We start from the raw sequence: 26,931 nt of genomic DNA on the forward strand, positions 1-26,931 counted from the left end.
TCCAGGAACAATACATAAACGCATTCCATTCCACAAAACTATATACGTATTATTTTTTTACCAAAAGGTGTGAGAGAGTTTGAGCAATCTATCTAAAGTTTTATAAGCATTTCGGTACAAGTGATTTGAAAAGCAACACACTATTATGTAAAAGGTTGCGTATACGTATCTGCCGCGGTGGGCCTACAAATAAGCTACTATCCAAGTTCCCGCCACAGGCATAGACTAATGAACGCAGAGTAGGGGTGCCTTTTGCAAGAAAGTCTGTAACAGTCTGTGTGTGTAACTTAAACCTGGCATTACGTACGATAAGCCATTGCATCAAACAGGATTCTAAATATTGTTATGCTTTTTACTGTAGCAAAATATGTGTGGTTTTTTTTTTTTTTTTTTTTTTTTTTTTTTTGGGGGGGGGGGGGGTATTTTGGGGGGTTTGTAAATAAATGTTTTGTATATTGCAGTAGGCCGACGTATACGATTAGTGAACGGATCAGGAATACGAACACAAGGCAGAGTTGAGATTCAGATCAACGGGACATGGGGCACTGTCTGCGATGATGGATTTGATAGCAGGGATGCTGGAGTTATCTGCGCTATGATGGGGTTCAGTCGGTATATAAATCTATTTGATAAATGAAAACAATTCAGGGATTTACGAGGGAGGGGAGGGGGTGTATTATGTTCTGTTTCTTTTAGTGGATGTTGTTCATTTGTTGTGTTTGTTTTTGCTTGTTTATTTTGTTTTTTTAAATAAATGTTTGGAAATAATGGAAACATGTCATAGAGATTAACGGATGTTGATTAGGATGTTTCACAAACATATTTTTTTTCTTACTTGATCAACTTGTATTTACGGAGACTTTTACTGCCATACATGAAAGGCAGATAATTAAACCATCTTATTGAAAACGTTATCAAACATTAGATGGCTACCTTTCCTAGGTTATTTACACCAGTCTAAAAATTATACCCACTAACGAACTGACGAAACAGGGGGAGGGGGGGGGGGGGGGGGATATTAATCTAACTTGGATGTTTTGTACTAACATGTTTATATACTATGCTTATTTTGGTATGTAAAACTTGAATGCATTTAGTATTATACATACATTTAATTGCAAATATCAAGACGACCAAATGTATGGACGAAAGTGTGTGTGTGTGTGTGTGTGTGTGTGTGTGTGTGTGTGTGTGTGTGTGTGTGTGTCTGTGTTGTGACAACATTCCCACAGTTGTTATGCGATTGTGGTGATATACCTGTTGTGTGATTCGTGTCGAGAAGTGTTCGTTGTAACTTATAAACTATTTCCCCAGTATTTATTCTCTCTTTATTCTGTATTATTTGTCTCTTTCCTGTGCTATATACCTGTACTCTGTATCTCTTTCCTGTACATTACTTCTCTACTCTAATATGTATTTCTTTCCTGTACTATATCCCTTTACTTTGCTCACTAACGGTGGCCTTAATTCGCAACACAGGTAGTCAACAGAAAATAATTTAATAAATTTGAGAAATATGTTCTCAAATTGGTAGATGGGAGGCATACGAAGTGCAAGATAAATAAAGAATAATTAAGTGTCCTGTAATATGAAGAAATTAAATGAAAGAAGCACAAAGTCAGGTAGAGTTAAACCAAGAAATGTGTTCTTGTAAACAATTAATAACATTAACAACAGCAGTATAATAATCACAATAGATTATCTACACAAAATACACCAATTTAGTATTTAGAATTCAATTATGATTTGATTATTAACTTTCTGATTGCTTTTATGGTTGAGTTATTTATACCTATTAATTTAAAACAATTCTAAGTTCTGTTTACTGCCGAGTGAGATGCACACACAGGTTGGTCATAGCGTGTTTAGCATGGTTATCCGATAAGTTGGTTTGGAGCGATCTCCATGTTTCGTTACACAAGTGCTATTTATTTAACATTCCCATCGGTTCAAAAGAATTACTGGCAATTTTGAGAAGAAGTTCTCATTATTTTATTGTTTTTTTGCGTGAAAACTACTAACTTTAGTACTATTGATTCCGAATTTATCTTAGTTGGTGCAATCTTGCGAACATATATGCTAAGCAAGGGCAAATCAGCGAACACGTCATCAGTTTCACATTTGGTTAAATCTTCTAACGAAGTTTCCAGTGATACGAGCACCGCAGTGACCAATCAAACGCGACCCCAGACAGATAAGAGAGATAATTCTTCATCTGTTGGAAAACCTGATCTGAATGCTCAGTTTGGACAGTTATGTTCACCTCACATCCAAGTAACAACCAGTTTTCATGGGGACAACTTGCCACACGCAGTGAAAGATATCAGTGAAACTAATAGAGTTGGCTACAAGCTCGCAGGGCAAAAATGTACATCCAGATTTGTCAGTAAGGACAGAGGACAATTTTATCCTAGAAAGGATACTAGACATGAACAGTTTTATCAACAGAAATTCCATCCAAAACACTTCCACTTTCAAAAACGGACGGGACAGCAGATGAAATTCTGGTGGGTATGGATAAATCTGAATGTATACAGGTAAGTCAGATGATGTGTGATGAATGGTTACAGATGCTGAGTTTAGGGCAATAAATTAATTGTGTTGGTTAATAAAGGCGTGGTAGTTGAAGCTATGCCTCAAGTTGGCCAATTTGTGTCTAATACCTTTACAAGACCCAAAAATGATGGTTCTAGTAGGCTAAATGGTGTTATATGGATTCCAGGTGTTCCTGCGGATACCAAATTTCAGAACATTCTTAAGATTCTGACATATGGCTAAATTGTTTCAATTTACAGCACTTCCAAATGGCCCAAGCTCAGCACGAGTGTTTACAAAATTGACCAAGCCATTTTTTGCAAAATACCGAGTAAAGGGCTACATCAGTTCTCATATTGATGATGCTTATTTACAGGGAGAGTCAGTTGCAGAAATTGCAATACTTGGGATTTATTATAAACCCTGTGGATGTGACTGTTTCTATCACAAATGAGAAAGCTGAAAAGCTTAAACAGTTATGTAGAACACTTTTGCTGCAACCTGTGTGTTCTATCAGAGTTGTAGCTGAATGTGTTGGTCTGATGGTTGCAAGTTTCTCAGGGGTTTAGTTTAGACAGGGCTTTTTGTTTATGGACAACTAGATAATGAGAAATCGCAAGCATTACGACTAAGCAAAGGTGATTTGGGGGCTAAAATGACTATATCCTCGACTGCAAAGTTAGATTTGGACTGATGCATTTTGAATATTGATCAGTAGTCTTGCCATATTTTACATGGCACACCATCCATAGTATGGTATAGTTTGCCTCACAAAATGGTTGGGGAGGAGTCTATGGCAGTAAGGTTACAGGAGGACACTGGTCCCTTGGGGAGTCTGTTTATCATATTAATTATCTACAGTTTGCTTGAGGCTTGGTTTATCCTAGAGTTGTTTGCTCCAACATTAGTAATGCTCATGTCCAATTGCAACTGGATAATAAAACTGTTATAGCTTACATTAACAACATGTGGGGACTAATCAGTGCAATAAACTAGGAAAAGGTACCTGGTTATGATACATGGCTAAGAATATTTGGCTATCTGGTGTCAAGAATGAACAGGCAAATAAACAGAGCAGAATCAAACATGATAATACATAATGGAAGCTAAATCCTGCTAAGTTATAAAAGTTGGCTGATATCTGGGGTAGACCTGACATTGGTCTTTTTTCTTCACTTCCCTTTTGCAGCATATGTGGATGGATTTTCAGTGTGTTGGTCAAGTTTAAATGCTTATGCATTTCCCGTATTTTCTCTCATTGGTAGAATATTGCAAACGGTGGAAGAAGACGGGACCGAATTACTATTTGTAGTGCCCTTATGAACCACACAGCCATGGTTTGGGACACTTTTTAAGAATGCTAATCGACTGTCCTCTTGTTTTGCACTGAGATAGTATCCTGTCTCATTCACCAAAAGAGAGTCCAGAATCACTTGCCCAAGTTGTGTCTCATAGCATGCCGGCTATCCAGAATGTTGACCAAAGCCAAGGGATTTTGAGGGCTCCAGAGCACATCATCATGTCTTCGTGGCGTGGTGGAACTCGTAGGTAGTACGACACCAACACAAGCAAATGGTTTTGCTTTACCAGCACTCGGGGCATTAATCCATTTTCACCCTCTTTGGTTCAGGTGTTAGAATTTCTTATAGATTTATTCCATAGCGGACTTGGTTATACAGCACATTCGTCTTAAAATATGGTCACGTAGGATACCAATGTGGTTTTACGTTATTCTTAGAACGTTTCAAGACTCAAGGCCTGTGTGTTGTTACATTTTTGTCAGAATATCTGAGGAAAACAGTACTGTAGAACTTAGAAAGCAAACTAACAGTTTGTTCATCAGTCTTGTGAAACCACATACGCCGGTGAGTAAGTCAACACTTTTTAGATGAATCAAGACATCCTTATTTCAGGCTGGAATTGATATGACTATATTTGCCCCACACAGTACAGGGGCAAGATTACCTTTACAACTTTATTTCATTTCAACTTATTTTCGTGCGTATATCCAATTGATGTTCAAGCACGCTATCCAGGGCACATACCTCAGCTATATGGGCTGCCTGCCCAGGACACTGGGTTAGTTATTAGTTGGTTACGGGTAAGTGAGAGAGAATAGGGTGTAGTGACCTTACACCTACCCACTGAACCCTTAAAAACTATTTCTGGGTTGGAGCCGGTACCAGGCTGCAAACCCTGTACATACCCACCTGTAGTCCGATGGCTTAACCACTGCGACACCGATGCTGAGGACAGCGGGTGTTGTATATTTAATCAATAATACACACAAAAATTAAACGTTGCATTAATTTTACTATGACGGTGCATGACATCACAAAGAGTTCGAATTAGCGTTCCATTAGTAATTTATACACTTGTAAACGGTAGAGTACACATCTGAGATTGTCCAAATGTTTTTGATCATTGTTCCCTGTGATTATCATATCATCCAACATGCACTGCGTTCCTGGAATACCTGCAATACTTGATCCATGGCTCTTTGCCAATTGCTGGTGCCCATGCATTTCCGAACATCGTTCGGTTGTATTCATACAGCCCTTTCTGCGTATTGATTGTCAACAATTGTTTCGATTGTTCATCCATCCATTGTCTCAAGTCTATTTTACTGAACAGTTCATCACCTGATAAGGTTGCAAATATGTCTGTGACCAGAGGCAAGGGGAACTGATCCACACACATATTCTAACACCACCATTCTGCTTGACAACAGGAAAACCCGGAGTTATCCATTCACTGTGCTGCACTCTGGTGTTAGATTCTTCCAACTTGTCAAGTTGAGCTTCGACTTTAGCATGAAGAGAATAAGGCATTTGTCCTGCCTTGGAGAATTTTTGCTTTGTGCCATCTTTCAAAACAAGTTTTGCCTTTATGTCTTTAAGTTTCCCGATGCCATCTTGGAAAACGTCCCTGAACTCATCAAGGAGAACTCTCACCTCTTTAGATGAAGTCGTAAGTGTTTTCACAACTTCATTCATTGATCCGATGGATTTCCAATCCAAATTAATTCTATTTAGCCAATCTCGGCCAAATAAAGCTGTGCCAGCTCTCTTGACTATGTAGAGATGTAACTGTTGTATTTGATTGTTGTACCAAACATTAACCTTCAAGATACCCACTTCTTTAAACCTTTCTATATTGTAAATTTTCAGAGTGATGTCGGTTGCCTCTAGTTTCAGTTGGATTATATGTCTCTGATATGGCCGATCCTGTATCCAATTCCATTTCCAGAATCACATTTTCCACCTTAGAAAAACCTTTGATAACAATCATTTCATTTTTATTAACAGTGTGAATGTCAATGTGTGACATAACATCATACAGATTATCATCGTCTTGTGAAGCTTCGTCATTCACAACAGCATTCACTTTCTTGCTTTTCAGCTGGAAATTATGTTTGGAATTATGGGCATGGTATTTTTTCTCTTTTGATTTACACACTGGCTGCAGATGTTGTTGTTTTTTTTCCACATAGTAGGCAGGTTGCGTCTTTAAATTTATACCTATCATGGTGTGTGCCCATGGTATGAACATCGACGACACTTTGGCGAAATTTATGCTTCATGATCTTTTCCTCCACTATGAGGTGAACTGTGAACTTTGGTGACAGGAATTGAAGGCTTTGAATGAAGATGCAATTTACTAGAATCTTATGTAGCCGGTTCCATCACCAAGGCTATCTTCACCACCTTACAATAAGTCACATTTTCTTCTGACAGTAATTTCTTCTGAATTTCTTCATTTATTAACCCACACACAAATCTATCACGAAAGGCTTCGTTGAGAAAATTACCAAATTCACAAAAAATAAATCAGGGAATTTGGTCTCGTTTATGGAAACTAAATCATTCTGCTATTAGCTGACAAACATTTCCATAATCTGGATTAGTTAAAGTTCTCAATAACCGATATATTTTGAGTCTCATTAAGCTTAAAAGAGCCGCCAACTGTTTTTCTACAGCAATTTCATTAACTGCAAAATACTGGTCTAATCAAAAGTGATATTGCCCTGGGAGATTTAACCAATGAAAATGAAGATGAGACAAAATTCTTTTCAATTAATGAGTAGGTAACGTAATGCAACGTCAGCTGCTAATAACGCTAATGTAAACAAGCACAAACTTGTGACAAATCGCTTTCCTGTCCTTCAAAAAAAAAGACAACATCTTTAGTCATACTGAGTTTAATTCCGCAAACACGACACAAACAAGGTCAGTAATCGTCAAATTGTGTATGGAATGTCTCGCAGATTTAGAAACGTACATGATACATCAAAATGCAGTTGGAATCGGCACTCTCAGGATTTTATGTTGCAAATTAAAAAAAAAATGCATTTGGAGGTAAACGGTAACTGTTCAGTATAAATGTATGTTAAGATTTATCACATTTTGTGTTTTATTTTGCTTTTAATATTATTTTTGACACTCTTGCTGGATATAATGTCTCGAATTTGATTTTCGTCTTAGTAATGTTTCAACTGTTTATTTCCGCATTCCACTGCGTGTTATACAACGTCATAGGATTACGTGACGTCACTAAATCCCTTCGTTTTAAGACATTGCGGGAAATTATGTGTTGGCGTATTTTGATTCTGATAAACAAAGCAGGAATGTACGAGTCTTATGGATGACATTATGTAATAAAACAATTATTGACCGCATTTCGGGCAATATCATGTTTTATGGACCGAAAAAAGTTATATTGCCCTCAATGACGGTCAATAATTGATAAATATCCTTATATTGTCACCAATATAACGACCCGGCATGAAACCAGTTTGGTCTTCATTAATAAGAAAATGAAGTACTTCTTTAATTCGTTCGGATATACACGCAGATGTTAATTTATAGACAACATTTAGAAGTGATATCGGTCGCCAGTTGCTACGAAAATGTTTCAGTTTATCACCTTTAGGTATACAAGTTATTATTCCCAGTTTCTGAGTAACATATAATTCACCATTGATAAAAGCATAATTAAGGGATCTGAGAACAGAATAGCCTATTTCTTTCCAAACACATTTGAAGAATTCTGCAGAAAAGCCGTCTGATCCTGGACTTTTGTTATTTTGTGTGCACTTCAATGCATTTGATAATTCATTATAGATTAATAAACCTACAGAATCAGCCTGTTCTTTACTTAATTTGTTTAAATCTTGATCTGAAAGTAAATAATTTAGATTGGCGTCGCTTATACTTTCTTTAGGAGAATAAAGCTTTTGATAAAATTATTTTGTTTCGTTCATAATTTCTTTTTATCTGTAATAATAGAACCATCGTTTTTTTCAATAACTGTTTCTATTTTCTAAGTTACAAAAGTAATTAGTAATGCGTTCACCCTCTTATATCTATCTAGCTCTCGATCTGATGTATACACCTTCCATTGTTTTTTGACGCAAATTTTTTAAATAAATCTTTTCGTTTTGAATGTATGGTTTCAAAGTCTAAATGATCGCTTTTTTTCTAAGGATTCTATTTCTTCAATTATTGTTTTCTTCCCGTTTACTATTTTCTTTTTTCAAATAAGATGAGTAGGAAAACGCTTGCCTCGTATCTCCATAAGTAAAACTTCTAAAAATAATTGTTTATTAATTTGAAAATCAATATCCATTAGGGAGATATTATCGATTGCTTCCAGATTGTAGACTAGTACAGTATACTGTCTCTTACCACTAGCAATTGTGTTTTTTTTTTATTATTGTTAAGTGAGATTTATTTTTTAAAAGTGAGTTATTAAATTTCCAATAGGTATTATGTTTTATATTTTCAGTTAATCGAACTTAAGACTTAGCATAGAATGATCGGTTCTATATCCATAATGTATATTAGAGTTTATTACAGAAGAATATAGTAAATTTGATATTAAGAAACAATCTAATCGGGCCTGTCTCAATGGTGTGTTCCTCCTCCATGTATATTTACGAAGTTCGGGGTTATGGTCTCTCCAGATATCAACAAGATCTAGCTCCATTTTATATATTATGATATGACGTTAACATTTTAACTCTACATTTTACAAAGACACATTTTAAAATGAACACATAATATTTGAGTTACTTCAGTCATACTGAATGTATAATGCACATCTCATACATGTTTACTGGTCACTAGATGTAAGCTATAGCAATTAATTAAAACAACACCGCACAACATGCCACACGGCGAGTAAGCACGGTTCACACACACACACACACACACACACACACACACACACACACACACACACACACACACACACAAATATATATATATACAAATATTTACAAAGTTGATTACTAGTTTGTTTATAGACATTCGAACTACAGTTCTATCTGCCTTGATGCAAAATTGCTAATGCCTACTGGGGATAATATACTATAGGTTACACTTCTAAACGTGAGTCAAAGACAGTGATAAATGGTTAATTGGCGGCCATATTGCATTTTGACGTCACTTGGCCAAATGGGAACACTGCCAGGTTGGTCTTATAATAAGTTTTGCTTTACATATGATAATCTAACTGAATGTGAAGTGGGATGTTAGAATCACATTTTCCACCATTTTACCTTAATTCTACTACACTATGTGGTTCTATAAACCGATCATTTCTTTCTTGTCTCACTTGCAGCTGTACAACGTGATTTATTCGAAGACATTTTGGTAATAGCCATTTGAATAGCTCGTTTATACTTTTAGCACATGTACGTTTGGTGAATGGTGCTACAAGATATGAAGGAAGAGTTGAAGTATTTCATGATAATAGATGGGGTTCAGTTTGTGATCATGGCTTTCATCAGAAGGAGGCGGCTGTTGTCTGTCGCAGTTTGTCATTGCCAAGGTAATAAAGTACCTAATTTAATATTGCTTAGAGAGAATACGCTACACGTTTCATACATAGTCATTTTGGAGGATACTCGAACAAAAGTGTTCTTTTAAAATTACATTTACCCCTACGCTGTCTTTCTTTCTTTTTTCTTTTTTTTCTTTTTGTTTTCCTTTTCTTTTTCCCTCGCTTTTTAGCTCTACTATAACGTTTGACAGCAGGGCTTTTCTGATACCGATTTGTCCGGCGTCTGTCCCACAACTTTTCCTTAATAGGTAGCCGTACACCAAATAGTATCGGAGTGGGTCAAAGTTCTAGGTACATCCAACAGTTCATCCCATAGTTGAGCCTACTAAAGTCCGAACTAAAATGTTAACAACTACGATACATTGATCTCCTACTTTTTATTTTTCGTTAGATTTTACCCACATTTTGTCCAAACAGAATTTTTGAAAAAAAACCACACATTACAATGACATATTCCACATACTAGATGATAACCATGTTAGCTATGTCGACTTCGCTGAGATCGCATAGGGCAAAAAGTATGTAATTTTGTGTCGGCTGCCATTTTGACTTTTTATGGAATATTCTCCAAGAAGGGTGAAAGGATATGACTTAATCTAACAACGTTTTAACATGTTATGATATAAAAGCAACCATGATGACGTTATATTATTTTTGTATTAGTATTTGTTTGTTTAAAGATACCACTAGCGATCATTGATTTTATATTAATTATGTCACATACTTTGGAGGCTTTCTCTTCTCTTGAAGAATATTCCATAAAAACGGAAAATGGCAAACGGCAGAAAACTGCATGTATTTTGCCCTATGCTATCTCAGCGAACTCGAAACTGGCGACATCGTTACTGTTTCATATGTGGAATCTCTGTCACTGTAATGGATTTTTCACAACTTGTGTCTGTGCTGGTTCAGCCTGTTGTGTCCAGTCCTTAGTCAGAACATGATCACCTGTTCATGCCGAGTTAGCTGGAAATAACCATCATTTAGTTTGGAAGATCTGTAGAGTGATTTAATATGGATTTTCATCTCTTCATGTGTTACCAATTATCCTCCTGTTCTTTAGCTGCACCTAGTTTCACGAACTAATTGAATTATACTTTGGACATTTTAAATTTCTATTAGACTGACAAATTTAAAATAAAAATATATCATTGAAAATTAAACGTCTATCTTTCCCTAGAATATTAATTGTATAGTTCTAAAATTTAGTGTAAGTATTATTTTAAAACAAAATTTATTATTATTTTAATATTTTAAATTAAAATTTAATATGAAAATTTAAAATTCTCTCTTTTCCTTGTTTTGTTTCCATCGAATTGTTCTAAAACTTGGTACTATGATTCTTTGGGGCAATCTTCACAAATTAGTAGAGACATATTTTGGAATTTTAGAATTGTTATTAAACATTTAAAATTTAAATAAAAATGTAACATTAAGTAGTATTATCAAATTAATGAATGGATGAATTAATTATCTACTATTGACAAAATTAAAATTAAATAGATGAGCTGAATAGGCCGATTGGCCACTTGGCAATGTGTATGATTGGTTAATGTACCCATCTTTATATTCACGAATATCTTACATTTGTCACTCATATCTGTGAGTACCTTAAACAAAATAAGTAGTCAGGTGCACATGACATTCACAGAGTGATTTGTTATCAGGTGGTGTCAAATGATTTAAAGAATGACTGACTGAATGAATGAATGAATGTATGCTTAATGACACCCCAGCACAAAAATACACATCGGCCACTGGGTGTCAAACAAAGGTAAGTAGAGATTTAAAGATGCCTGATGTTAATTGATTGTTAGTTTTATTTATTTATATGTGTGAATGTATGACAGTCACAAATTGTATAAAATCGCGTAGCACAACGAAGCGGTTTTATACTAAATTCACAACAAAATTACAAACAATTCTTATAATTACAAACAGCACAACTTATTTAGTTAAACCTACACATAATTCATACTTCTGTTTATAACATTCTTTTCATGATCTGTTTTACGTAATGACGTCCCACTTGAAAGTAATTTTCTGAGGACTTTTGTTTAAAATCCTTCAACTACGCAACTCAATTATATGCAGTCTGTAACATTAATAAATTCATTAAAGTATTACAAACAGTTCTTATATAATTACAAACACAGGGGCGTGTGCAGAGGGTGGATTTCCGGCAGTCGATTGCTCCCCTTAAAGGCATACTGTCCCAGATTTAAGAACCATATTTCTCTAAAAATGGATACTAAATTAAAATTACATTAATTGTTGGAAAGCAAATCTAGCTATCGCATCATCTTAACTGAACCATGGCGGAGTGAAATCCATGTCATCCCTCTCGGCAATTTTAGTTTTTGAATTAGGGACCATTGCCATAATTCAATTATTTATACTAAATGGCATTAATAAATGGAGTATGTTGGTTATGAAGATGGTTAAATAAAGTACATTTAGGGACAAATCAAATTATTTTTGTTCAGGTAATACTTTGTTAGACCATTAACTAGGTCAGTGGTCTGTGACGATATGCCTTTAATCAAGAAAATTTCACCTTTTGGAATACTTTTTCCGAGGAAGCATGTCTTAACCCCTTATAAACGCTAGCCACAGTTTAGTCCCATCCCTCTTCTACAAATTATGCACAAGCACTTGAACACACTATATTTAGTTAACATACACACAAATCAGCTTCTAATGTCCTTTCCATGGCCTGTTTTGCGTAATGATGTCGTTTTTCTGAGATTTATCACAGGATAACATTCAATTTTTCTTGGACGTCCCATTATTATCATCATAGGACAAAGCCAATATCCTACGTCATCAACTATTTATTATCTTTATCTTGCAGACAACAAAGTTAAGGGGAACAGCTATTATGTCTGTTATTTCGGCTACATTGTACGATGGACTAGAGATCAAATGAGCGATTTTGTAATGTAACTATGCTACTACACCTATATGACTTTGCTTTATCTATCATCGTAATCTGTCAATAGAAACAGTTGTTGCTGTATAAATAGAGGATTCGTCACGTGTGCATTTTAATATGAAAAAAATATCAAGCGAGTCTACGTTAATCGGTATTTGTCGAGGCTCTGATTAACTAGATGAGGTTGATATTTTACATATTGAAAAACACGAGTAGCAAATTCCATGTATCCTAGAACACTTCTAAAATAAAATTTTCATTCAATATTTAGTAAACTACAGTACTGAAGTTGCCTCTATCGGTAATATGGCATCATCACGATTAGCACAAATTTGTTTGACGTGACGCATTTTATCTAAATCTTATGAAAGCGTTATACTCAGGTATACCGGTCTTGTTGGCTTAGAAAAGAAATGACAGATTGACAGCAACACATTATTACCTAGAAACCTTGCAAATTTGCATATACCTTTAAATGTGCATACCATTATAAACCGGGTTAATACACTAAATTGTCACATAGGTTTATGACATGGATATCATGGGTAAGTTATAGGATAAAATACCATATACTGTTAGATTCCAAACAAAACTGACTTTTTTTTATAGCACTTTCCACAATCTGACAGCATAACGAAAGTATTTTTTTCTTTTCACTTGGTTTGCAGTCAGAATGCACAGGTATATGGGAGTGGTCACTTTGGACGAAGTATGGGACCGATATTCCTAAAGTCTTTTTACTGTGAGGGATATGAACAGCACCTGGATCAATGCTACTTCAGATCCTGGTACAACTATAACTGTCACCATGGAAACGATGTAGGAGTCAGCTGTCAATGTAAGCTGTCTTAGATAGAAAACACTATTTGGAACCTTAGAGAAAGTATTAGTTATTAATCATTCTATGAAGTCTAAATAACAGGGGCCGAGGAACATGTCCTCCTATCTCTTTCCCCTGCTATTGTCCTCGGAAGGCTGAACATGCTAATAATAATCACTTGATAAATAATGGACTGGGGTGCAGTTTAAGATCAAACAACCATTAGTGATTATTGTCCTTGTATCTTTATCTTTACCAAATAACAAATTGACAACAAACAAACAAAAAACAAAAACAATCCAGTTGTTTAAATCAAATATCAAATCTATGTTTTATAAAGTTTTATATTTAGTTTTTGCTTAATTTAGTTTGTGTTATTTTGCTATACATTCTTTATTAATCACCTGTTCAGACATACATTCTGATTCGTGTTTTGTAAAGCGTATTTACCATCTGTGTCTGCATGCTGTTTTATTCCTTCAACGGCAATGTTATGCTCGAAGCATATGATGAAACTTTATAAAGTTAATACGCATGTATATAATAACTAACTTATATAATGCGTTTATGGGTAATAAAGACAATAATCGCTATATTTAAACCTATACGTAGTGTCAGATAAACAGTGATGTAACAGCCTAGAGGTTTTTGATTGGTTGATACTGTCTGCTTTGTCTGCATTCTATCAGATCATATTGGGTTGGGGGTGGGATATTCTCTTACACTAGCGTACCCTGTCTAATGTCCCAGTCATATATACACGATTTATGCCCCGAATGGCCACAAATAGCCCCAGTACTATCCTACGACGGTTGCTCCCGAATTGTAGCCAAAAGCGGCATGAATCGACTTCACTCAAGACCTCTCTACAACTAATGTAAGACAATACTGAGATTGCACTACGTTCTTGAAGCCAATTCTTTACGAATTGCTATGACATATTATGCGTCCACTACAGTACCTTGCCGAATACAGTATGACTGTGTATATAGGAGCTAATACCTCACGGAAGCCCTACGATGTAATAACAGCCATCAAACGGAGCCTCATATTATAATCGCCTGTTTTAGTCTGTGTATATAGGAGCTAATACCTCATAGGAGCTAATACCTCACGGAAGCCCTACGATGTAATAACAGCCATCAAACGGAGCCTCATATTATAATCGCCTGTTTTAGTCTATGTATATAGGAGCTAATACCTCTCGGAAGCCCTACGATGTAATAACAGCCATCAAACGGAGCCTCATATTATAATCGCCTGTTTTAGTCTGTGTATATAGGAGCTAATACCTCACGGAAGCCATACGATGTAATAACAGCCATCAAACGGAGCCTCATATTATAATCTCCTGTTTTAGTCTGTGTATAAAGGAGCTAATACCTCACGGAAGCCCTACGATGTAATAACAGCCATCAAACGGAGCCTCATATTATAATCGCCTGTTTTAGCCTGTGTATATAGGAGCTAATACCTCACGGAAGCCCTACGATGTAATAACAGCCATCAAACGGAGCCTCATATTATAATCGCCTGTTTTAGTCTGTGTATAAAGGAGCTAATACCTCACGGAAGCCCTACGATGTAATAACAGCCATCAAACGGAGCCTCATATTATAATCGCCTGTTTTAGTCTGTGTATATAGGAGCTAATACCTCACGGAAGCCCTACGATGTAATAACAGCCATCAAACGGAGCCTCATATTATAATTGCCTGTTTTAGTCTGTGTATAAAGGAGCTAATACCTCACGGAAGCCCTACGATGTAATAACAGCCATCAAACGGAGCCTCATATTATAATCGCCTGTTTTAGTCTGTGTATATAGGAGCTAATACCTCACGGAAGCCCTACGATGTAATAACAACCATCAAACGGAGCCTCATATTATAATCGCCTGTTTTAGTCACCTATTAAAATACTTTGATATATACCTCACGGAAGCCCTACGATGTAATAATAGCCATCAAACGGAGCCTCATATTATAATCGCCTGTTTTAGTCTGTGTATATAGGAGCTAATACCTCACGGAAGCCCTACGATGTAATAACAGCCATCAAACGGAGCCTCATATTATAATCGCCTGTTGTAGTCTGTGTATATAGGAGCTAATACCTCACGGAAGCCCTACGATGTAATAACAGCCATGAAACGGAGCCTCATATTATAATCGCCTGTTTTAGTCTGTGTATATAGGAGCTAATACCTCACGGAAGCCCTACGATGTAATAACAGCCATCAAACGGAGCCTCATATTATAATCGCCTGTTTTAGTCACCTATTAAAATACTTTGATATATACCTCACGGAAGCCCTACGATGTAATAATAGCCATCAAACGGAGCCTCATATTATAATCGCCTGTTTTAGTCTGTGTATATAGGAGCTAATACCTCACGGAAGCCCTACGATGTAATAACAGCCATCAAACGGAGCCTCATATTATAATCGCCTGTTTTAGTCTGTGTATAAAGGAGCTAATACCTCACGGAAGCCCTACGATGTAATAACAGCCATCAAACGGAGCCTCATATTATAATCGCCTGTTGTAGTCTGTGTATATAGGAGCTAATACCTCACGGAAGCCCTACGATGTAATAACAGCCATCAAACGGAGCCTCATATTATAATCGCCTGTTTTAGTCTGTGTATATAGGAGCTAATACCTCACGGAAGCCCTACGATGTAATAACAACCATCAAACGGAGCCTCATATTATAATCGCCTGTTTTAGTCACCTATTAAAATACTTTGATATATACCTCACGGAAGCCCTACGATATAATAACAGCCATCAAACGGAGCCTCATATTATAATCGCCTGTTTTAGTCTGTGTATATAGGAGCTAATACCTCACGGAAGCCCTACGATGTAATAACAGCCATCAAACGGAGCCTCATATTATAATCGCCTGTTTTAGTCACCTATTCAAATACTTTGATATATATTTTGGCTGACAAAAGCGGACAGGTGTTAAACATGGTATTTTGCCAATCAATTAATTAACGGCATTAAAATACCTTGATATAAATGTTGACCGACAAAAGTGGACGGTTGTTAAACATGACACAATTTTAGATCACTTTTCTAAAATATATACATTAATTGTCACCATTTTGTTTTTGGCCAACCATGTAAATTTGTTCCCACATATCAAACCAGTGCACATTTGTTTGGCTGAATTAAATTGTATTATTAGACTAAATGTATTGCATGAATCTGTCCATCATATTTTCCCTTCCCTTCACTCTCTTACTATGGGAACAACGCCTGATTTTAATCAGTCTTTGTCTACAGTAAGCGTGTTTGAACCCTCGGGATATACGCATGTTAATACCTACCAAATAAACAAACAAACATGGCCTCTTACCAATCAACTCATTAACGGTATTATCAAAAACACGGTATGAAGTAAGCTATCATCTACAGCGTATACTATAACTGAATGAAGAACATTCAGTAATTGAAACAAACAAATACAAAAATAAAACACACACACGTATATATAGTCAAACCTGTCCTAGCGGCCACCTGTACTCAATAAAACACACACACACACACGCACACATAAAATACATCACCTTGAACACCAACATTACCCAGTCGGCGAAATTTGGTTAAACATCTGCATTGAATTGGATGATTTCAAAGGGTGCATAGTTTCACTCTATGTGGAATAATTACTTGTGGAAGTGATTTAAAGCTTCGTGTTTCACCAATCAACATCTATACCATCTAAATGTAGCCTCCCTGGTGACCTATTAATATATCAGCATCTACGTTCCCAGGTTTAATAGGGTTAAATGCTTCAGGCAGAAGTTTGATAACTCTTGCTTTTGAAAACCTTTATATTATAGCAGCAGCATTACAGCCTGGAAGGGCATGGGTCATCAAATGGGAAGCAACTTTTTTCTTTGCCGTTTCCCCATTGCCCATTGCAGTTCTTGATAGTAGCTCTATCATTTGGACAGAAATCAGAAGAAGCATCTCTGAAACTAATTCAGTGTAGCGTTTTAACAAAACAGAACTCTTTCTAAATGTAAAATGTGGATGTTTAACAAAACAGTTGCTATATAATTTTCTGTAGGGTTTATGGTACAAATGCTAAAACAACCTCTGACATCGTTTTGTCGTTATTTGTATTGGTGAGAAATATTGGCGTCGGACGAATACAGTGGCCATTTTATAGTCTTTGCAACCAGTTTGGAATCTTGGATTCATGCAGTGATAAAAGTTCTCTGAATTGCAAAGTGAATACCAGAAATGAAATGCTTGCCATATAGAAAACACTTTATTTGACGTATAATTTATTCTTTGGGGAATATATATATATATATATATATATATATATATATATATATATATATATATATATATATATATATATATATATATATATATATATAACGTACGATATGGTCACTTCTTACTATTGACGGCCATTTGCATGGCCATATTTGATTGAAATGATGATGCAATTTGCAAAATGCAATAAATTACGATTTCCTTGTTATAACTTAAAATTTGAGTATACATTGGCGGCCATCATGGAGTACAATGATGTTGCAAAGCCTTAATTAGCTGGGAATAGTTCAAAATTAACTTCCGGTGAACGTGGACAAGTGCATTTCAGTTTGTCTGATTAAAAGTAGCTCTATTTGACATATAGAATAATACAAAGAAACGTTGTAAAAGTTTAGAAAAATGCCCCCTCTCCACTAAAACTAATTTTCAGACCGTAAACTATTCTGCAGAGAAGTCTATCTTGTTGTTGTGAGATGCAGATACATACCCCTGTCAAAACACATTATTAAATTTGATGCCCTCGTATGGTACAAATTGGTCAAATTTGGGGTCCCGGTTCATGGACTACATTCCACAAACAAGTCTAAACGTGTTTAAACCTTATATACTGTGTTTATAGATACTAAATCACGTTGGGTTGGGGTATTAATACATTCCCTTACTATACTATACACTATGTATTATATACCCTATCTAGCACGTGGGTGGGGACCTATCCTGTCTCACAAAATACCTCTAAGTCAACGAAAGGGAGTGTTACCTAGTTTTTGCATTTGGTTGGGGAAAGCCCCATCTCTTTTTAGCGCCATTTGCCAGGGTGGCAGTCTACGAAGGGTGCTGTTTTTCCCATGTTAATTCAATGGGTGAAAATGTGTCAGTAATCCAAATCATATATTTATAGGCCTAAATTTCTTATCGTGGGTGATTTCTAAGTAAACATTTGGTGTGACTTGCGACTAGCACATTTGGCGATCGAATAGTATGTTGTGGAAACCTAGACTTTATATATCCACCAATTATGTAAAAAAACACACAAAAAAACACAAAACAAAAACAAAAAAACTGAGCAAGTTGAAACATGTTCAGACTTGTATAAGCATGAACAGTGTGTTTGCAACAAACTGTGACGTCATAGTATAGGTATTTTGATTGGCTGATATTGTTGGTTTGACTACATCGTACAAACAAGTCCAAACCTGTATAAAACTTATATACTGTGTTTATATCTAATAAATCATATAGTATGCTATACACTATATACTCTATTTAAGACAAGGGTGGGGCCCTATCACTGGGGGAAACAAAGTCAACAGAAGGGTAACCTCGTTCTATTTTAGCTCGGGCAAACCTGATCTATTTTTAGCACCTCTTATCAGAGAGGCTCGATGGAGGCTCAGTGAAAGAAGCTTGGCTTTCCCCGTGCTAATCCAATTGGCAAAAGTGTCCCCGAATCCCCCATTTGACCACTACTCCATGGGCTCTTCGGGTATTTTAGTCAATACAAGTATGTGCTTACATTTTGTGAATCAAATTTCCATAACTTTGGGTATTGAACTTTAACACATCATATTTGCTATGTAGAGGTATAAATAATTATATGGGTTTACAAGTCCGTTTTCAGTGCATTGTATTATGAATAGAAAACTTAAACTATTAGCATAGAACATTTGCACCATAACGCCTTTAAATGTTTACCCATCAACTTTTCTATTTTCAATTTGTGCTTTGGCAAATGAACCAAAAATATGCACGGTTTTCACAACAAATAGGTCTTTGTTTTCGTAGTGTTCCAACATGTTAACATTAAAACGTTCTTCGAATTTAAGAACACTGAATCGAATAATACAAAATGTTTTAAAACACGTTGACCTTTCATCCTTAAACTTATCACATTTAAATAAAAAGTGAGACATGTAGTAGACACCGTCCGAAGAGCATATTATGCCAGTTCTACATTATAAACTAATTTCACAGTTTGTTTCAAACAGTTCACAATAAGAACGTTCTAAGTGTCCCATGTACAACTTCGTCCGAGTTTATAAAATATACGGTTGATGTTCCTATCCCTTTACCCATTGGGCTATTTCTCGTTCCAGTCAATGCTCCACAACTGGTGTAACAAAGGTCGTGACATATACTATCCTGTCTGTGGGATAAAAAAGACCCATTGTTGCTAATTAATTGAAAAGAATACCCCATGGAATGGCGGCAGCGGATTTTAAAAATAATTATATCTGTAATCCTTAACCATATATCCGACTCCATATAACTATAATTAAAACGTGTTGAGTGCGCTATAAAATAAAATACTTCTTTCTTTCTATCAATGTATGACCAGAGTGTGAATAACCACGAGGGAAAACAACCTGCACCATGTTTATCATTAGACTGTGGATACTATAGATGTTTTTATGGTGGGGGGTTTTGTGGTGTTTTTTGGTAGGATGTTGTTGATTTATTGGTGTTGTTTGTTTGCCGTTGTTGTTATCTGGGGTTTTTGGGAAGGAATGGGGTTTTGGTGGGACCATAGGGTTTTGGTGGGGGTGTTGTTTGTTTTGGTTTTGGAATTTGTTTTGGTAGCTTTTGTTTTATGGTTGTTTGCCCATAACATTGTTATTTACCTTTATTTCAGTTGGCCCGGACTCCGTTACATTCAGTCCACCCACACCTGGATTAGTTGTAGAAGGAGAGAGTCTGAATATCGCCTGTGTTGCTGAGTGCCACCCACCTTGTTCGTATTCCTGGGCACCGGGGAGTCCACACTTCACTTCCAGACCTGTGTTAACACTGTCAAACATCAACATGAGTCAGACGGGTAGTACATATACATGTACAGCAAAGAATATTGGCTCAGATACATCTAGAAGTAACCAATTCTTGCTAATAGTCCACAGTAAGTAAATTGGAGGGCTTACTGTCAATTTCATTCGCTTAAATTATCAATTTTGTCAAAACCAACATATTTCTGGGCATCGTAGTGGTTGTGGTATTTCAAAATTAATTTTGTGTGAAATATCTTGCAAACTAGACCGAGTGCCTTTAATAAAGGTTATATATTTGAAAACTACATAAAATGTATGCATATCATTATGATTCGAACTGTTATATTTCTAAATAGCTCGAGTCATTGATATGTGGGGTAAGGCTAGAGGAAACTCTACTTAATGTTTTGGCAATCGTCGACAACCAAATGTTCGTAAGCTACTGTGTGTACCTTTCAATTTGTTTTCTTTCTTTTTTTAATTATCTGCAGTGTACCACTACAGTATCTCTAGAAACATATTTGTATTAGTTTTGTGTCTTTTTATGTTCTTATGTTCTATAAGTTTACGAATTGGTCAGTAGGTGCATAAGTTCGTTGATGTGTAATGTACTTCATCAGTTTTACAACATACAATGACTCTTAAAAGTTTTATGTGTAGCAGCCATAAGGGTGTATACTACTAAATTATACCCCATAGACGACAATAGTAATATAAATTTATGTGGCTAAAACTCCTACCTGCAGTGTATCAATCGACATAAATGCCATGAATATAAATACTACCACCCCTCACACTTAAAGTGAATCAGAAAACAATTGGTGGTCATGCTGCTCATTTCTGAGATAATGGGTAGCATCTATGACTACCATAGTTTGGCACAAACTTCGAGTACTTTTTTACAGGTACCCCATACATGTTTCAAGCACAAGGCTACTTGACACAGTGGTACTAGATGAAATAAAATTGCATATTTTTTTTGCCCAGATGAAACTATTATTTGTTACAACCAACACACTCATTTATCACCAATCACAGGACTTCTCTATCAAAATTTGGGTGCACCTCGAACTTTGACCCAGCCAGAAGTTATTTGGTTTGGTACTACCATACTGTCCCAACTGCCGATGATGCCCCATCCCAGTTGGAACAACTTGAGCAAACACCAAATCGTCTCATATGTTAAATAGTGTGTTTTGGTATAACAAAAAAAAAACAAGAACAAAACCACAACAAACTAATAACAGTATATGTTCACTGAAATGGTGTCTGAAACAGAACCTTATTGCAATGTAATTCACACCTTTTCATCACATGGAACATTTTTGAGCGTATTTTATCACGGCTGTTTCTGCCAGAACAAAAATTGGTTTGGCTATGGCACTATGGAATTGAATGCAACCACAGTCAACATAGGATATGGAAGGCCTCCCCCAGAAAGAAAATGGTGGGTTAAATTTAGGGTTAAGGTTACGAAATTCATACAGTAATGATAAGAGTAATTAATTTTGTCAAAGGGTTAACTTAAGAAAACATAATAATAATTTTTAAAATTTGGGTGTTACACTTAGGCCCCTGCACGACTGTGTCAGTACAATCTTTTATCTTTGTACTGTTCAGAAATGGGGCTATGACTCCAGTCACTATTATGTCATTCACACTCATTCTATGAAAACAGGAGTGTCACAAACAAATCTTACGTTACTGATAACCATATTTCAAACATGTGTAAGAAACATTACCTAAATATACCTCGATCAGTGATGACGCTTTTCATTTACTTTCGCTTACTACACGAAAGCACTATGTTTTCTTTCTCAGGTATGCCGATTATTCCCTCTAACATCAGCACACGCAACATCAGTCCAACTGTTGTGTCTGTAACTTGGGTAGAGGAATTCAATGGTGGAGCAGCACAGATGTTTCTTGTACAATACCGACGAGATGCAACATCGCAGTGGACGAATTTTACTGAAATAGTTTCTGAAAGAGGCATGGGCATGAAGCACACTATTCTAATACCAGATCTACATCCAAAGACGAGATATCTGGTGCGAGTTCTGGCGTTTAACAAATATGGATACGAAGACTTCACAGAGGAACAGGAGATTTTGACAGCAGGTAATTAGTACAAGTTACTAGCATTATGTGAAAATATATTTCCTTTTAAACGTTTACTTCCCCACCAAGTAATTTTATTGTAGTCATTAGGAAGCTAACAGATGGTGTTATATTCATTCATGTAAATGGGAAACACCTGAAAGAGAGACACGTGGGACAGGGTACGATATTGACAAACATCCGTTTGGGTTTGTTTTGTCTAGTGATACGATTTTGAAAATATAAATGATCTGGGTAATCAGATTTATTTTAAATCATTTCAGTAGTTAGCTAATTAGGAACATGAATTATCACGATAATTAAGTATTAAGCTGTATTACCATGTTATGTTTAAATAATTAGGATTGTGTTGCCATCATTGTAAAAAGGAAAGAAAATAAATTTTCAAATGAAGTCAGTTATTAAGATTCAAAATAATTTATTGTTTACGTAACATGTGCAAATAATTGACTTAACAAATGTCTTGACGAAAGAGCTACCACACAACTGATTGCAATAGGTCACTGTTTGACCTATCATATTTTTATAAATATATAATTGCTGATTCTTCTTTATGCAAATAACAACATAAAATTTCTAATTTCAGTTGTTAGTGTTAAACAAATATCCTTGATAGCAAGAAAAATATGCTATCTTTTAAACAACTTTTTAGTGATCACTGATGGCCGCGATAATATATATATATATACTCTTCAAAAGAAGAAACGCAAAACCACATTGTCGTAACATTTGGAGAATTGATTTAATTATTGAATGGTGAGTCCGATAATTACCAAATGTTGCAGGATTGTTCACAATTCACTCTAGTCCATTGTGAGTAAGTGATAGGACACACCACCAAGGTCAAGGTCATCTGGAGTCAATTCCGGGTGTGGCCTCCGCGTGTGTTGACAACTGCCTGGCACCGCCTGCCCACTGAAGCAACCAGAGTACGGATGACGTCCCGGGGGATGGTGGCCCACTCGGCCTGCAAGGCTGCTGCCAGCTCGGGCAGGGTCTGGGGCTGTGGTTGTCGCTGTGGTAGGCGTCGGTCCAACTCGTCCCATAGATGCTCATTTGGGTTCAAATCCGGTGATGTCGATGGCCAAGGAAGGACATTAATGTTGTTGTTCTGTAGGAAAGCCGTTGTGAGACGTGCTGTGTGAGGCCTGGCGTTGTCATGTTGGAACACTGCGTTGGCGTTGGCCATAACTGGAACGATGTGTGGCCGGAGGATCTGGTCAATGTAGCCCTGTGCATTCAGGTTGCCCTGCACGTGGACCAGGTCAGTTCTGCCAGTGTGTGAGATGGCTGCCCACACCATGACACTACCCCCGCCGAATCTGTCCACTTCCTGCACGCAGTTTGCCGCATAACGTTCACCACGACGCCTATACACGCGACATCTTCCATCATGACGTCGGAGCAGAAATCGGGACTCGTCACTGAACCACACCTGTCTCCATCGCAGTTGAGGCCATTGTTGATGAATCTGGCACCACTGCAGTCGGAGTCGACGGTGTTGTGGTGTTAAGATGACACCTCGAACTGGACGTCTGGCACGAATTCCTACCTCACGTAGGCGGTTCCGTACGGTCTGGTCGGATATCTTGCACAAACCTGGTATTGCTGCGGCTGTGGAGGTGACAGTAGTCAATCGTTCCCGAAGGTGGCGTACCCGGATGTAGCGGTCCTGCCCGGGGGTAGTGACCCGTGGTCGACCGGATCTAGGGAGGTCACGTGTTGATCCATGTTGCTGGTAACGGTCCCACAGTCTGGAGATGGTGCTTGGGGACACATGGAATGCCCTGGCAACGGCCGTTCTGGATTCGCCTGCGTCTAGTCGGCCGATGGCATTGTTTCTCTGCGGTTCACTGAGACGTGGCATGTCTTGGATTGTCAACTGTCGGCCAGATACAGAGGCCAGGCAAGCGAACACCCTGCACTTTTATACTGTCGGTGTTCATGTTGCACGTGCAGACAACGCACGTGCAGTGGTGACATGGTTTGCATGTGGCTGCGTTTTTGCGAATATTCACATTTTGGAACTTTATTGTACAGTAGCTGCGTTTTATCGAATGTAACCGTGGGAATGTGTTTGGGACATGCAATGACCTTATATTCACAAAGCATGAACCGGTAGGAAACATAAACTCGGAGTTATAACCCATTTGTACCCTTTTGCGTTTCTTTTTTTGAAGAGTATATATATATATATATATATATATATATATATATATATATATATATATATATATATACTCCACTGTCGGTTTAAGGTAAGAATGTTTAATTTCAGAAGCATCTGATCAATTGGATATTTTGCCAGTGGCTGTAGGCAGTGTATCAGGATTAATAATTTTGATTCTGCTTCTTGTCGTGGCTACTTTAGTCTGTCGAAGAAGCAACAATAAAGGTATGGAACAATTAACTGAAATTAGAAAGACACACGCACACACGCACACACACACACAACTCATTTTGAGGGTAGACTGATGAAAACACATGATAAAGAGGTAACAAGGTAGCATATTTTCCCGAAATATCTGTATAATTTTTGTCCGAATTTGAGGGTTTGCTCCAGCACTACGGGGGCGGTTACATGATAAAGCAATCATTACCCTCGTGTGTTTCGGTGACTATGACTATTCTGATCACTATGGATGCATACGTCAATTATGGGGTGTCACCGTAGTACGTTTGCTTAATTGTCAATAATTTACATCTAATTTGCAAAGTTATCAAATTCTGAAAATATGTGATCTGAAAAATGTCACATACTTTGTTTACACTGAATATGTTAGCTAATATATAATAAATATAGAATACTAAATGAGCTTGCCATTCATACCATTTTTATGAAAGGAGTGGACAGTTCACGAGTTTCATAAAAATTGTATGACAGGCAGGCTACTTTAGTACACATGCATACAGACATACATACACACATACATACACAAATGTACATTGGTTTTGTGTTCATGGGATATTGTCAAAACCAGGAAAGATGTATACAGTATATAGACCATTTACAATTGTTATGCCAACTCGTGATGTGCAAAAACAATATCACTATATATATATCTGAGTTTATGAATACTGGTATTCGATTTTGGTTACATTTTATAACTTCCTAGTTCATTTTCTTAATATATTTTTATATGTACTTTATACCAGTCCCCACTGTAGAGTAATTTATCAAAAGGAAATTAGTTGGGAGTTGCAGTTAAGTTATACTAATTAGTCAATCGGGTAAATTGTTACCAATTTGGGCTTTGCACAAGGGTTATCCTTTAAATGCATGTTTACCTTTAGTTGTTAATAATTAGTGTTTAGATAGCTGTATTCGTCGCCGCCCACAGTTTAATGTATTTGATGTATCATAATCTGATCTAACACCAGGAATTGGAGTACTAATTACCAGATACGTCAATTAAGCATACACAACTTACGCAGTTAGCGCCTAGAACGTTGTGAGCCATCATTATGCCAAGGAACGGGAACGAGAACTTTATTAACGTGCCCATATCCACAGAGGTTCAAGCACGCCTACCCCGGACTTATCCTCTGTCATCGTCAGTGACCAATTCCCGGACAGGAGGGGGAGGGTAAGTTTGAGGTGGACGGAATTTGGGAAAAATGTGCAAAGTTGAAAAGTATTTGGATGTAGTTGAACAAATTTGACAGCTCATCCAAAGTTGAAGGTGATTGGAGCAATTTAGAATTACTGCAAAAAACAAAGGTTGACAAACTATTTTTTAAAAAATAAACAAAGTTTTCAAAATGACGTCCAAAAAATTTAAAGTCTATGTCCATACTCACGGAGGCGAAGGAGGTTGGCAGGGAGGTTGGCAGTGAAGTTGCTGGCTACGGAGTCTTGATGAGATCATGGGCGACGAGGTTTGGAAGATGTTTTTTCCACTTGACCAGGTGATTGATGATGGGTTGGTACACCTTTCCAACTAGGAGCTTGGTTGTCCTGTGTATAGACACATTGTCCATCTCGCTGGATAGTAGGCCTTGGCGGTAGACTTCTCCGGTATTGGCTCGAAGTTCTCCGGTTGAGTTCCTGGCATAAAAGTTGTTTATCCTCCGTGTCAGCTATGAGGTAGTCATGGTATCGCCGACGTAACTTAGATTTCTGTAGTCGCAGGAACATCCATCTCTTGGTTGGCTGGGGAGCCGCTGGCATCACAGGCTTGGCAGGTCGGTCCGCTTCAGCAGCCTTGGCTGCAGTCTTGACAGGTCGGATTGAGGGCAGCGACGCAAAAGGGACCACCGCCAATAGTTGAGCTGTCGGTTTTTTGTCCCCCTGTACTGCCCCTGGCGTGCATGGCCTTTTCCTAGATGGCTTTCTCCTTCTTCCTCTACCCTTCGGTTCGCCATACACTAGAGTCACGGTTGCTCGTGCTCCAGTATATGCGACCGGTATTCCAATGTCTCCATACGAGGCGATCAAGCCCCCCCCCCCCCAGGTGTGTGTGTGTGGGGGGGGCAGATCGAGAGAACATGCAGTGACATTCGTACGCATCGCTGGAAAAAAATCAGAATGCAAGAGTAGAAGGTCAAAAAAAAAATTAGACTGTTCATCGAAAGTTGAACGTGATTGGAGCAATTTAGACGGAC

At 37.1% G+C, this 26,931-nt stretch overlaps 1 protein-coding gene across 1 annotated transcript in view; it reads left to right on the top strand.

Annotated features, from left to right (window-relative positions):
- The first annotated feature begins 427 nt into the window (after positions 1 to 427).
- The window catches only part of LOC121386209, a 41,564-nt gene continuing 15,060 nt past the window's right edge, over positions 428 to 26,931 (top strand). The window contains exons 1-6 of the mRNA XM_041517039.1: positions 428 to 612; positions 9,228 to 9,369; positions 12,985 to 13,154; positions 20,076 to 20,336; positions 22,027 to 22,326; positions 24,605 to 24,721. Coding sequence (XP_041372973.1) covers positions 13,028 to 13,154; positions 20,076 to 20,336; positions 22,027 to 22,326; positions 24,605 to 24,721 — 805 coding nt within the window. The 5' untranslated portion in view covers positions 428 to 612; positions 9,228 to 9,369; positions 12,985 to 13,027. The remainder of the gene's footprint in view (positions 613 to 9,227; positions 9,370 to 12,984; positions 13,155 to 20,075; positions 20,337 to 22,026; positions 22,327 to 24,604; positions 24,722 to 26,931) is intronic.

This window comes from Gigantopelta aegis, chromosome 12, assembly GCF_016097555.1.
Source record: "Gigantopelta aegis isolate Gae_Host chromosome 12, Gae_host_genome, whole genome shotgun sequence".
Taxonomy (NCBI): domain Eukaryota; kingdom Metazoa; phylum Mollusca; class Gastropoda; order Neomphalida; family Peltospiridae; genus Gigantopelta; species Gigantopelta aegis.